This window comes from Schistosoma haematobium, chromosome 4 (genome assembly GCF_000699445.3).
Source record: "Schistosoma haematobium chromosome 4, whole genome shotgun sequence".
NCBI classification, from domain to species: Eukaryota; Metazoa; Platyhelminthes; class Trematoda; order Strigeidida; family Schistosomatidae; genus Schistosoma; species Schistosoma haematobium.
Genome location: NC_067199.1, coordinates 38,306,233 through 38,322,006, shown reverse-complemented (window position 1 = coordinate 38,322,006; position 15,774 = coordinate 38,306,233). Strand labels below are relative to the sequence as shown.

The window sequence follows — 15,774 nt, the reverse complement described above, 5'->3', positions numbered from 1 at the left end:
GCGTTTGGTCCTTTTAATTTCATAAACAACACTCCTACGGCGAGAAGGCAGTGAGTAGGACTTCCCTGGTAGTGACCGTATACTCGTGGCGATGTGAGAGCGTTTTGAGAACAAGGGTGGATTCTTTCTACCTTTGGGCATAACTGCCTTTGCATTTTTTTCCATAGTTTACCCGTAGTTAGTGAATGCCTTGTTACTGATCCCTAATCCATACTATCCAAACGATTTACGATTGGAGTTCATTCAGTTTGCTAATTTCAGGTAAGAAAAATAATGATCTAACGTTTAAATACTATCAATTACCTAACTCGGATGGATATTTCAACTAGTCTGAAAGCGATGGTTTATCCGTCATCGTTTAACAGAGGAAATTTATCTTTAAAGTTCCGGAGTGTTTGTATCTCGTGGTCACCTGCTAATAAGCTGTATATTACAAATCATTTGGCGGTGTAACTAAAAAAAGTTTTTATATGGGGATTTTAAGTTACAGTCAAAGTATTTAATTAACTTACAACCATACTAAGTTCGCGATTCCAACTTACATCATTAATCCTCAAACAAAGTGTATAACCTAACAGAGTGAATAAGGCACGTAATTAACTATTGAAGTGCGTCAAAATAATTTAAATAATGTGCCAAAATCTTTACTTTGAATCAAAGTACCTTGCATTTTAAAAACCGTGCCCGAAGTGATTTGCTACATGCAACTTGTGAAATATCTACTATCGTTGGTATGTACTAACTTTGGTAATCTAGGCATTTTATATAAGGTCCCAATGACTATCTCAGTTTTAATTTCAACCATTTTTTCAAAGTCATTTCATTAAGTATAAACTCCGGAAGATCTATTGGCTTTTGCCAACTCGCGTCACCTGTGATATAGGCAATATATCCGTCCTTCAATTAAATGACGAGTATACTGTGCAGCAGTTCGTCCTATTCTACTTTATGGCTATGAAACATATCTTTTGGAAATAGAGGATATTCGTAGTTTGTTAGTATCATAGCATATATGGTTTCTGAGGACTGCTTGGATTTATTAGGATCACCGCGTAAGTTTTTCCTAAGATTGAATTCAGAGTAGTAAGTAAAGATGAAAAGTCGGTTGATGAGGTTGTGAATCTTCGTCAATTGAGGTGTTTGGGACATGTATTACATTTTTACCAAAAGATCCGTAACTGCTTAAATAATTATGTAAATATAAACATGGGAACTTATATATCTACTTGTTTGCATTGCGTAGAATAGCAGTTTAAGGCCTTAAAGCTCTCGACGTTCAACTTCGCTCATGTTTCAACCCTTCTAATCCTATTTGTGAAACTGAGTAACCTGTGGCCAACCCGTCACATTTGAAGTGTAAATCAAAGCTGAGTATATGTGATTAACTTATTTTCATCTCTTTTTCCAGTGATAATTTGTATTTCAAATTTATCTGTTCTAAAAAAGATTATTCTGAGTGTATTTTCCTTGTCATTTTGTTTTTGCTCTGCTTATTTTAAATTTCTTAGAAATCGGATAGTAAAAGTTCAACAATTATCATCGATCCAGGAATTCATCCCTCTACAGTCACTGGAAACTCATCAACAGCGAATCAATCATGGTATTATACTTGGTGGCGTTATTCTTCAGGGTGGGGAATTCACTCACTATTATCATCATTGACATCTTCAACAACAGTTAATGAATTACAATCTAATGTAGATAATTTGAATCAGTCTATAACAGATCAACAAACACTTGATTCAGATTTAGATCATTCAATGAATGAAGCAATCTTTGAATTATTGGATGAATTTGCTGCACATACAAATAATATCGACTATACTTGTATTACATATCCGATATTTGTACAGTTGGTATGTACTGTTGATGGATGTAGTTTACGATTAATTGATCACCTTGAAGAATCTGTTGAAACATACTCAGTAAGTTGTTATTATTATGGTTTTCATGTTACGGTTGTAAGAGCCCATTCATTCATTCAGTCATAATCAACTTACAATCTGGCACAGTTGTATATTAGCCTAAAGTGCCATATTACGTCAGCAGGATGAGATTACGGCGAATATTGTAGTATTCAAAATAATTTAGTAACAATGGTAATACGAAAGATTAGGCATTGAATGTATTATTCAAGAATTCTATAGGAAAATATATTTTTAAAAAACCTTGTAATTCAAGATCTACGGAAAAATAAAGAATAAGTTTATTCGTGTCAGTGTGACCGATTTTAATCTATGTTTCCCGACGTCTTCAACCACTGATCGGGGTTTGAACATGGAATCCAATAGTCGAAATTCACTCAATCTCTGCAATAGATGTGTTATTATTCTTATAATTTATTCAACTCGTAGATAAATAGTGTTGTCTAAAGAAGGAACTGTTATGAAAATGAGCCTATAATTAACAAAATACACAGTTTATATCGATGAAATTCGTCACGTAACTATAACACATTGTATGCTAATGACGTAATACGTAGTTTAGAGTAATGTTCATACGCAATGTTTTATTTAATTACTTTAAGGCGAATATAATTTTCAACTTTTGATTACAGTATTATCAACCCTCACATTTAAAATGTTATTCACAACAAACTACACATTACCTTTACATTCAATTCATATATATTTCATGCCTAGTTTGTAAATAACTGTTTCATTTCCAAATATTTCTCTTTGAAAGCATCCAGCATTTATTAGTTTATCAGGAAAACAAGTGTATTTTGATTTGGAAGTTCGACCACAGTGTAATTCCTATCGATTATCAACTCATATTCAATCATTTACTATTCGTGATGAACGGTATATGCTAAAAAATCTCAAACAGTCATCATTATCATCACCCTCATCGCAATGCATCCCCATGTTTCCTGTTGTTGTATTTCCTCGTTATCAAGCTAGTTCCTTTACAACTGATAAACAGAGTAATGAAAGGCATGTTTTCTCTCTTATTTACGAAGTAAATCCATCACAAAAAAATGTTGATTATATGTAAGTGTTTTGATATTGTTTGATGGTCAAAATTATTGTAAATTATAGAATTGTATTTATTTGTTTTTAATCGCTTATTTGATGCTTGCATTAGCTTCGTGTATAGTCGGATGGGATCAGTGGTCTTCACTTTTGACTCAAAGTCGAGTATTTCGAAATTGAGTCACAGATATATCCCATAATTGTTTCATACATTCGTTATATTTCTTTATGAATTTTATTTCGTTATCACAAGTTATCTCTTCCGGAATATCCGCGTTAAATTATTTGCTAGTTTCAAGGCTATACATTTAAGAGGAAATCTGTACTTTATTGGATAAATCACTGTACAATAGATTCGGGAGATTTCTATACTTACAATAAACCTAGTCAGATTGTTTAGGATAGATGAACTTGTTTTGATTGATGTTACCGTGATTAATCAGTTTGTGGTAGCCGATATTATGTTATCTATTCCTTAGGGGATTATGACCACTAGCCTAAGTGGCTGGTTGTTGCATGCACTATATTTTGACGTGAGTTAGTTAAATGTATTTGGCAGGAAACCATCTTCTTAGGTTTCATGCTGGTTAGCACCCGTCCATAAGGTGTAATTGCAATCTTGAGTGGACTGATGCACTCTGTTGGATTCGAACCTGGTTCACTCTTTTTGATAGTCTGAGCCTAGGTAATATACGCAACTAAGTGGCAGATTTATGTTTATAGCATATTTATACGTTCATCGCTCGATCAAATCGGAGTTAGATCAACGGGCCACAAAGATGCTATGTCTTAATTTGGCTACCCCTAACTTTCTTCCAGCCTATTCTTACATCAGTAAATATTAAGTTTAAAGATCAGCGGTGATTAGAGATAAGTATTACAAATTCACTTCAACTTAATCGATAAAGATTTACCATCTTATCGACCGATTCGCCACCTATGCCTAACCTCAGTATTGCTTACTTGATTGTTCAACTTATGGTCAAAAATCTGTAGTCTACTCATGTTTTCCACTTTCAATGAACATGTTTCACAGTCATAAAATAATATAGAGCGGATTTCTGCAAGATGCTACTAATAGAAACCTCCATATCTGAATAAATTTTTTAACTGGAAAATGTACATTCTCAAATAAGTGGACAACTGTACTACAACACACCATAGTTTAGAAAATATCATATGTGCCCAAAACAGGACATTTAAGATAAATGTTAGGATACAGTGCTGATAATCAAATTACAATTAATTAAGAATATTTGATAACAGTTTATAAATCAAATGAAAGTTTAGGCTTAATAAAGTGGAGAAGACTCATGAATTAACTGTTAGTAATCACAAATTAGACGTAACTCTGATAGTCTATCATTCTTCTTCAATCAGCCGGGCAGTATTATAGCCCTCACACAAAACGATGATAACTACTACTAACCTTATTGTTATTGTATGGCGCATGTATGTATTTGATGCCCCCTTTGTGAGGCAATGTTTATGTGTTCAAATAAATAATATATAAATTCATCTAATTACATTAATAAATCCATTTGTTATTATAAATGTCAACATTTAAAACTGTTCTTTCAAGGTTCTGTTTTATCAAAATATATGGAATATATTTCGTTTTTTTTCCTTTCAAAAATTATTTTCTATAGTCTTCAAATTCATACTGAACCTGTGAATTTAGTCTTTCAACCAGAATTAATTCATCACATCATGAACTTCATTTATGTGATTGCATCGGCTTCATCTTCACAATTAGAAAGTATGTGTTTATGAACTTGCTTGTTTCCTATCTACCAAATGATTGCTTTTACAATGTATATTACATTTTACACTTTATCATATTTGATAATTTATTTAAGTCTTTAGATTGTCTACGTTTTTCTGTCTTCAAATAATACCATGATGGTTGTGGTTTTCAATTTGTTTTGAATGGTTTACAGTATTTACAAACACATGTTTTTATGGAAATATTAAATAAACATGGTACAAGAACGAAATAGTACTGCCGATTATACAGAAATGTGACGGGATTAAAGTGTTCATTTCAGACTCCCAGGATCTACAGCGATACTGCCTTCTCACAGCAGGAGGATAAAATTAGAAAACTACATTTCACTCTGCTGCACGGGTTTCCATTACCTCCAGTAAGCCCGTTAAAGGACTAAGTTAATACTTCTAAACTATTTACTAAAAGTAGTATGTGACCAGGCTTAAACAGCTTCATCGTAAACCCTATTTTGACGCTCCAAAATCGTTTAGACCAACCCTAACCTAGTTTTCTATTTAGTTACCTAAAGAAAAAGACTAACTGATAGAAAAAAACACATCAGACATTGTTGCCACTACTTTCAGTTTCGAAACACGTCACCCAACGTCTTCAATCGCCGATCTCAGTTATCTTGGAGACCTCATCTAGGTAGTCTGGATTTCCCAATATGGAACGAACCAGTATTCAACAACTTGATGGACCGATTCCAAGTCTTGATTTTATCACGTTGTATTGTAGATTTTTTGCCTAAAATTATCTCAACGTAGTAATAAGTAAGCTTGAAACACTACATTGTATTCAACCTTTTTTGGTTTTACCGAAAGATAATTGAGTGTGTGCATTTTTTCTGTAATTAACACAGCTTCAACTGGACGCCGTTACACATTAATCAAGGAGAGTACAATAAAGAATTTACATTCATTTCTTAAATCTACTCCTGATAAGAATGTTGGAGCTAAAATTAATTCTTCCAAATCGCCTCGGTTTTCTCCTTCCAATGTGTCTACGCCTGTTAAATCACATAATGGTTGGGCTATAAATTTCGATATAGATGGACTAAAAGTGTTATTTCCAAATCGTTTTATGCATGATAACATGCTGAATCTAAATACAAATCTTTTTACTACTTCTAACTCAATAATCTGTTTACTATGTGATTTCGGTCATTTACAAGTGACTAATTGGCCAGAGATCCAAGTAACTAATAAAATTGACGATAGAGTATCAGTGAGTTAATGTTTTAGTGTTTGCTGTTTTGTTGTTCATTTAAAAATCATGTTTCACTGTTAGATTGATTTTGTAATACATATTTATGTTAAATACTGAAAGTTGGAAATTTCTGAAAGCCTATTTAATGGTATATTTTGAGATTCTGTGACAATAAGCTCATGTCATGTAGACCATTTTCATATTGAAATTACAACTCTCACTTTGCACCTTTATTACTATTACTGTTATTTTAACATATAAACATTGGTACAAGAAGGTACCAAATATATATGCGCCACAGTTCATCACTTGATTTGTGTGAGGGCTGTGATACTACTGCCCAGGCACCCAAACTGAAGCTGATGGTTTTCTTAGGAGTTCAATCCCCGAACATTAACATAGAGGTCTAATCCATAGAGCACTAGAGCAACGTTAGGATATGCAGTCCTATGGTAGCAGGTGACCAACAATAGGTTCACACTCCATTCGTCCTCTCAGGATCCTGAAGCTCATGTGCAGCATTGGTTTGAAATCAGGATTTTCCAACTTCCCTAGGTGTGTCCTACGTACCCACCAACCCTGTTAAAACACCGGATATCCACTTTTCGTTCTCTCGATTCCGTAAATAACAACCTCGCCTCGAGAAGGCAGTGAGTAGGACTTATCTGACAGTGGCTTTATGCACGAGGCCATGTGAGAACATTTAGAGAGGAAGAGCGGATTCCTCACAGACTATTGGTTTACTCAGTGTTATAATATACATAAATATGATGGGTTCGCTGCAAAACCTAAAGATCCTGGGTTTTTATCTTTGTTGGTGGTTATGGAGGCTCACTGTTGAGAAGTCCCGTACCAGAAAAAAATAGCTGCCCATTTTCAGTGCTTATCTAACTAAACTCAGTCTACGATGCAAACTGAAAATTAGACATTCTCCACACTTATATTTCTGTCGGTTATTCTTTACGATATGCTACTTTTTATCGTAATGTATTCAGATGTATTTTAAGGTATATTTGTAGTATTTATTTTTCTCATAGTGAATTTTGAAATAAACTCACTAAAAAATTTTGTATATATATATTCTTTTAAATTATAATTGTGATCTGTTTCATATGATCAGGTGAAAATGAGTTCATTGAACAATCGTAAACTTGAAATTGATAATCCCCAGTGTGTAAAACAGCCTAAGACACTGCAATCATTGGATGTTGATAACGACGATAACAATGATGATGACGAAGATGATGATGAACTGTACAAAACTCCCTGTAGTACTCCTGCAGAATTATCCGAAATCGAGGAGGGAGATGTAGAGGAAAGTATAAAAGGTGAAGTTGAGAAAGCATCTCAAAGGTAGATAAAAACACTATTTATATATACTCATTATAATTGTTTGTCTAAACTTGCATTGTTGTCAGATATATTTCTCCTCACAGATTAATGACCATTGAATCAGTTTAAGATAACCAGTTCTCTAAATCATTTGGTGCGAAGAGATATACCTATAGGTTCCTATATCAATGATTAATTAATCGTAAATTATTTATGTGTGTTTTACTGAGTGTGGTTAACGGTGTCTAGCACATGCCAAGGAAACTAAAGCAAAGGTTACTTTTTGAATATAGCATTTTGATTAGTGGCTTATTTGCTATGAATGACGGTGAAAATTCCATTCACTATTTTTTACTTAACTCTCAGCCTCAGATAGTGATAGATACATCGGTAGTAGTCGATCCAGTGAATTCTAGAAACTAATTTCTAGAAACTAAACTAAGGATTAACTATGTTATTTAAAGTTTCATGTATGCTAACACCTTGAACAGTCATAAGCGAAATTATAATTTACCAAGTTTCACAGTTGAGTGTTAATTGTTTTACATTATTAGACAACATTTGACCATACTAATTCTATCAGAGTGGATTACGTAGACATCATTGGGATGTTAGTTTATTTATAGAGTTAGCATTATAAATAGTTAGTATCGGGGATCCATATAGAACCTGAACTCCTTTAGCTGCGGATATTTATAACCTTATTATACTTTATCACTTTGGGTTTACTAATTTTAGTCTTAAGGTTCTCCAAGCAGCGTCCTTTGCGTGATAAGACCTAAACGAATGATTATTTCAACCAATATAGTTCCATCGGGTCTTGTTAATAATCAAGCGTGACCATCATATCAAGGTAGTTTGTACAGTATGGTTCATTACATACATGACAAGTGAATATTTTGCATTGTAATCATGAATACAATGAAGACGCTTAAATAATTACTACCAACTCTGATCTTTTTCTTTTCATAAATAGAAAACTTCAATCTAATTCAGGTTAATTAATATAAAATAATCAATATCCTTAGTGAAGTACGTTGATACAAGACAAATAACAGATATTAAGTGTAAATTAAGTAGTATTAGTACTTAATCGATTAAATGACTATAAATATTTTCTCTGTCTAGGTTATTCATCATAAGTTAATTGAATCAATCAATTGTAAACTGCACACAACCGAAATTATCAAAGCGTCAAAATTCTCATCTAATATCATTTGTAGTTAGTTTGTCATTTTCTGTTAGGTTACTCACAGTTTTTCATTGTCGGAATTGAAAATCTCTGTTGAACAATAGAGGATATGGTATTTTTTTTATTATAAATTAACTCTTCTAAATTCTACGTTCGCTTGTAGCTTACAAGATCTCTACGAATAATGATTATCTTTATAATTCACATACTATTGCTATTTGCAGTACAGATTCCTTCTCAGATCTTTAATTTATTGTGTTCAGTTCAATTAATCTGGACTATTTTTACGATAAGATCTCAAGGAACAAGTGATTTTTTAAATCATAGCTCAATTGATTTCTTCACTACTGGTGGGATTTCCAGCAACCTTATTCAAGTTATTTGTTTATTTGTTTAAACATAAGCATTCATAAAAAGGGACACCTATATATATATATATATATATATATATATATATATATATATATATATATATATATATATAGTTATTATTAAGTTTGTGTGTAGGTTGGACCACTTCCGAAACCGGATCAAGCGGTTTTCTCAGCTCCTCACTCCCGGATCTTTTGACCTAGAGAAGACCTAATTAACAAGGGAGCGGAAATGAGGTTCTATAGTAGCCGTTGACTAGGAATAGATTTATACGCCATTTTTTCCATGAGGATACTAGAGCCCATATACACCATTGGTTTGGAATCAAGATTTTCTGACTCCTTCTAGAGGGAATCCTTTGTACCTGCCTTACATTAATGCAATATCATTAATCATAGTTATCTTAGAAGTCACATTATTAAATTTATAGGTCAGATAATAATATTGATATAATTTTAATTTCACTTTGATATGACGGGATGGAAAGAAGTCAAAATCCGATTGATTTACTAATTATGATTCTTACTTAACATTATTTCCGTTTCGATTCAATATGATGATCATCCAGTGTAGTAGTTGTTTTCTCGTATGATATTCTATATAACATACGATATGATTTCATCCTAATTACTAATCAAAAATGAGTGTCTGAATCAATATATAAATGAGTGTATTTCCGACTAAACTTGTCATGATTGTTCGTGCTTCTGGCTGCTTGTGAAATATATTTCCGTCTTACGAACTTGGACTTCTCACTCTAGTTAGCTGGGCTGGAACGTGTCGGAATAGCTAGCTTATCTGTCATTGTACCTCACAGAGTCTTCGTTCCATTCTGAGATTAGGTGAACTCGTAATTTCTTCATACATAGCAAAATTTGGCGACGAGGTTGGCGCAAACATGGATCCCTCAAAAGCAGCAGCTAAAACTTACCCAGATGTTAGCAGATACAAAAATTTTACTTAGCACACAACCAAGCACTTCTAATTCTACTACTACTGCATCTTCAGTTAATGGTATCTCGAGAAGTATCTGTGAGTTTTATTACGATCCTGAGTCTAATGTCACATTTGACACATGATTTCGGCGTTATGAAGACTTATTCAAATTTGATTTTGCTCATCAAGATGACGCTTGGAAGGTCCGCTTGCTGCTACGAAAGCTGGATCCAAGTGAACTACATAGATATTGTAACTTAATTCTGTCTCTAAACCCACGTGACCGCTCATTTTCAGACACCGTACAATCATTGAGCCAACAGTTCGGAAAAAACTCTCCACTGTTCAACACGCGCTATCGTTGTTTGAAGCTGACTGAACGAACACACCGACTTGCTGTTGCATGTGGCCATCGTCAACCGCAAATGCGGACGCCTCCGGTTGAAGTCGCTGACTGAAGACCAGTTCAAAGCCCTCATTCTCGTCTGCAGTCCCCAATCGCAAAAGTTCAGTGACATCAGAGCGCGGTTGCTGTGTCGATTGAACTAGGACCCTAAGTTGACTTTTGATGATATTGCAAGTGAATATCAATGTCCAATTAATCTGCAGCGCGACACTATGATGGTCCAGCGTGGTGGTTCCGATCGCCCTGAAGTACATGTAGTCCGACAACCACCCAACTCGGCTAAATCCGCCCCAGCTGTTCTCGAATTCAGTCCAACAGGCGAAGACGAATCCCCTGCCCCATGCAGGCACTGTGATTAATGGCATTATGTACGAGGTTGTCTTTATAAACAACATCGTTGCAGGAAGTGTAAAACCGTGGGCCACAAATCTCTCCAGAAGTACTAAAATGCCTGACCCAAGATTATTTTGTAGAGAAGAAGAAAGCCAGGATATAAACTTCGAGTGTTCAAAAAAAGGATAGGTGATATGACGGTATGAAAAGTCAAAAATTGATTGATTTACTCATTATGATTCTTGCTTAACATTAATTCCGTTTTACTTCAGTGTGATGATTTATTTTATTTTCCCGTATGACACTTTTTTTTCCTGTTTCACGTAGACAAACTGAAACTGGTGTAAATGATAAAAACAAATCCAGTGAGAAATTATCATTAGACAATAACAATAATATCTATGTCTCGTATACGGTCAATGTTACAAATATACGAGTATTGGTTGGTTGTTTGGACTTACTCAACAAATTAAATTTATGGAATTGTTGCAATCTTGAGGAAGAAAATCTAATAGAACCTAAATGTATGTTTTTTGATCTTGTATTTTTGTTCTGAAAATTGATTGACTACTGAGTAGTGACCATCGTTATGTTTGTCTAGTTCTTTTAGCTCTGATCGAATTCTATCCATTAAATTACAATATGACCACCAGTTTAAATGACTCGACATTTTGTACACTATATTTAAATATTAGGCGGTTGGTCATGGTCTTAATAGCTTAGTAGTATATCTTTAACTGTGAAGGTGCGTAATTCGGGTTCGGATCCCACAGAGGGCATCAGCCCTCTCAAGACAACAGGTGCGTTTTTATGATGAGTGCCATTTTGCAAGTAACCCAGGTTCAGGGTTTTCTGCCTATCATCTCCAGCTGTCTCATTTCATTATATGCTGTCTGTAAAATTATATTCTTTATAGAGTGACATCAGTGTTTATTGAGTATGAAATATTTCATGGTGGTGGGATGATGACCAACCTTTCTGCCTTGTGTAATCTAAGTATTTGAGGGTGAAGTCAGGACACTAGTAATTAGTGTTTTTTAGTATGTATTTCAACCCAGTGGGAGCCTGTTTGTATTGACTGAAGCACTGCTCTTTTTCGTCAACTGTTTACTCGTTGAAAAACGGGAGTATATACTTACGTTTGTGCGTGATGATGTCTCTTACTGTTAGTTTGAGCCATATTGGTAGATATGCATCACCGGTTTAGAGTTCGTGCGGTAACCTCAATCAATGATTAGAAACATTGAGTGACTTGATTCAGAAATCGGTCACAGTGACATCGATGCAGTCAATCTATATCTTGATTCTCAACATTCATTTATGTATACGTTTTTAATCATTTTGTTAGAGCCATATTCTCGATGTTGGATATTTCTTATTATCATTACTCCTGCATTTGTTTCGACTTCTGTGCCAGTAAATTTCATGTCATCATGGTGATTGAGTACTAGAACTTGTGTTAATACTTTGTGACCGACTGACTAATTGAGGTCGGATGATATAACCAATCTTCACACATAAAATTACACTCAAAATCGAATAAATAACATCCTAAGGTGGACAACCATCTACGTTTATTATTATTTTGACAATTACTTAGAAAGTGTCACTAATTCTCACATATTTTGATTTTATTATACGAAAAATATCGTATAACACCAATGATGTGTGTCACACCTAGTGGGTAACCAGACATTGACGTAATCAATTATACTAGTCTGCTGGAACTTAACAAAATGTAGGCAAAACACTCCATTCATTCTTTGAGTAAGCGTTTAATAGGTAGATCAAAACAATTCTTTTGTGGAATAGACTTTTACTGTTTCCCTGTTGTACGATTCGTCAGCTTATGAAAGACGATTTGCAATTAATCTTTGAAAATGTTAAGAAAAATAATTAATTATATAGGAGGCAGGCTTATATAGATTGTTAAATTTTATACTTTACACCACTCATCTTAGTCAAATAACCAATAATAGCCAGGAAGCACTTGATAGCTGTTTCGTCCTGGCATTGGGATCTTCAACAGGACCCATCATAGGTTTGACCCATGACTTTCAGGTCTCGCGCTTCGCGCCTAACCTTCGGACTACCCTATTAGCATCGGGTGATTTAACTTCGATTGAATCGCGGTATTCAGTGACCATCGTCCAATGCAATTAATAGGTAACTCCCTCACACAATATGGTATGAGTAATACAGATTCTAGGATCCTGACTGAATTTGTGTGCACTCAAGTAAGTATTCAGTTCACAAAATAAAAAGCGGCTAGGTTTATTGAGTACAAAGAGATGCTTTAGACGAAATAAGGAACATCAAATACTTAAATCAACCACCACGGAAGTAATTAATAAAAGACGCAGTTGAAGTTTTACTATAATCAGCGTAGATTTCTTTTCGTCGGGAGATTTATCATATTGTTTCTTAAAAATTCCCTGTACGATCCCCATTGGTTTTCTTTCTATTTCCTCATTAATCATATCTGATGATATTCATAGAAAATAACCTTGTCCGGGAAGTTGTGCCATAAACAGTCTTTCGTTTTTTTGGTGATATTTTATTGTTCATGGGAATAGCGTTTTTATGATTAAAATCTTACAATTTACTCCTGATTTATTGATTACTGAGAAGTAATTATATCCTTTCAGCGCATTTCACTGAAAGTTGAAATAAGGTTTATTTCACCATTGTCTTATATTTTTCTAGCTGCTGGACGTACATTATCGTTTGGGAGTAATAATACATTCAGTTTCGATGATCAATCTGTTTTACGTTTAAGCAATTCTACAATGATTTCTCGATTATGTTTGATTAATCCATTCAGTTTACGTATATTGGTTAGTCGTCGAGTATATTGCATGAAAGATCTCACTTATACATCGAGTCCTAGATCATCATCATTAAATTATCCTCCGTATTTGTGGATAACAATAAAGCAAGAATCATGTGTCGTTCATTTGTCAAATACAAAAATATCGGATTTACTCTCCTGTATAAAAGCATCCCAATGTCAATTAAATCGAATTAAACCTATGAAATGGAAATATTCTTCAGTGATGAAAAAATTCAGTCGTATTCGTAATCACAGCATATCATTTTCCGATTCAAATGTACACTCTAATTGTAATACATTTAAACATAGATCACATCATACAAGCATATCTGTATCTCAGTGTTGTCATTGGAGGGATTGTTGCGGTGAGAAATCAGCTGATAATTTCTCGTCTCCGGCAATATTTGATTTTAAACGAAAAAAACTTATCGCAACTTATTCGATCCAATCATTCATTATTCAGTTTGAATCAAAAGGTTTGGCCATATTAATTATTATTATTATTATTATTAATGCACTTTTTCAGTGACTAGCCTTGAGATGAATCCTCACTCGATAGTGGTCGTACAGTATTTTGAATTAGCTGAAGTTATAAACATGAACTGTTGTATTTCGAAGCAGCTGTTTAGAGGTAACTGACTTACTACAATGTTTGAAGGCCTTTGGTATTTAGGACTTGAAGAGTTCTACGTGCGGTTTGCTGATGTGTTGTTTAACATTTCTTTGTAGTATTTACAAAATCTAGACCGTAGAAAGTGAAATTGAATAACAACTGATCTACTTTTCATTTGTATGCGACTCCCTAGAAGTTCTCATTGGTTTCAGGGTTAAGCACTCTGTGGGAACTGAAGATCTTGGATTAGATCTTTATTGAGGTCATGGATGCATATTTCTGAGAATTTCCATGCTAAATTGGGACTGTTATTCAGTACATCCGTGTGTTCAATGACGCATGATGTAATCTACAAAATCTGGCAATCACCATAAACCCCACTTACCAAACATAATTTGGAGTTTTTTTTAATACCTGCACTAACAGTTTAGTCAAAAGATATTTCATTTTATACAATTCTTACTTACATCTAGATCGTCCTCTGGCAGAATGTCGTCTAGATGGAGCAGTTTGCAGTTTATCAGTCTATCATGGTTCACCTATTCCCTATTGTTTACAATTTAAGCTGAATAGAATTTCGATGGTGGATGCCGTAAGCAATTTAGGTGGTGTATACGATGTGATTGTGAATTCTGATGAAAAAATTGAAAGGTTTGAATATATTGCTTAATATTCTGCAGATAAAATGCCTATTTTATTATTTACTTTCTTAATTTAATTATTATAAACCATTTAGCTTACATTCTCTATAATTACATGAATGAGGGCTAATGATATTACTACCCAGCTATTCAAATCAACATAACCGGGAGCTGAGTGTAATTCACACTTTCGATAAAATCCTTAACTTATCACAGATTATTCGGCTTTTGATTAATTATTGATACCGATAGAAGTATACTTTTTTGGAACAATGGTTTGGAAATCAAATCATTTAGCTTCCAACAAATTTGTTCAAAATGTATTTCTCCCTTCAGTCTAGGCAACCAATTGAATCACAATTTTATACCAGTGAATAGTAGATCAAAGTTTGGAGTTCATCAACATATAGTTGGTTTCTGAAAATCACATCTTAACTTTATTTTCATCATAGATTTTTACCTACTGCCTAAATTAATCTTGATATTTAAACTTGATTCTTTGCATTGCTCATTATTTTCCCTTTTTTATTACAGTACTAACTCACCTGATCTAATTATTCGATTAAATAACCAAGCTAATAATGATAGTAATAATAGTTCATCTCATATTTGTAATGTTTTAAGCGTTAATTCTACATTATCAACAATTGGTTGTATTCCTTTATTGGATCATATCTGTCCTGAAAAAGTATTCAATGGTAAGTTACTTTGTTTACTAATGAAATAGATTAATTGGTTCATTTCTAAATATACTATTGAGTTGTTGTTAGTTTACTAAAAGAAAACAAGTGAAGAGAACCGTATCAACAGAAACCTACAATAGTATTGATGCATTTTAATAACTAGTAACGAAATGGATAAATCATAAAAGAAATATCTTCGTAACTGTGTAATGTTAGCTGACGTAAGAGTACGTCGAAAGAAAGTTGGGGGCGGATAAATTAAAACTTGGAGTCACTCCATGAAGAGACGTATTAATACGTGAAAACTATTTAGTTCCATCTGATTATCGTAATCAATATTTAGATAATATAGCTGAAGATCAATCCTAATGGCATAAATGCATTAATTCTTTGTTTTTTGCTAAATGTTAGCTTTTAAATTATTCTATACCTTTCTTATTCTGCCGAGCCATTTCTTATTTTCGATTCATATTGTCTTTGT

At 33.7% G+C, this 15,774-nt stretch overlaps 1 protein-coding gene across 1 annotated transcript in view; it reads left to right on the top strand.

The window, feature by feature from the left end:
- VPS13D (Vacuolar protein sorting-associated protein 13D) overlaps positions 1-15,774 on the top strand; it is a 105,978-nt gene that overhangs the window by 8,693 nt on the left and 81,511 nt on the right. The window contains exons 9-17 of the mRNA XM_051216347.1: positions 1,509-1,925; positions 2,686-2,993; positions 4,625-4,734; positions 5,606-5,970; positions 7,073-7,305; positions 10,851-11,047; positions 13,230-13,832; positions 14,443-14,620; positions 15,145-15,308. Of these exons, the coding sequence (XP_051066924.1) occupies positions 1,509-1,925; positions 2,686-2,993; positions 4,625-4,734; positions 5,606-5,970; positions 7,073-7,305; positions 10,851-11,047; positions 13,230-13,832; positions 14,443-14,620; positions 15,145-15,308 (2,575 nt within the window). The remainder of the gene's footprint in view (positions 1-1,508; positions 1,926-2,685; positions 2,994-4,624; positions 4,735-5,605; positions 5,971-7,072; positions 7,306-10,850; positions 11,048-13,229; positions 13,833-14,442; positions 14,621-15,144; positions 15,309-15,774) is intronic.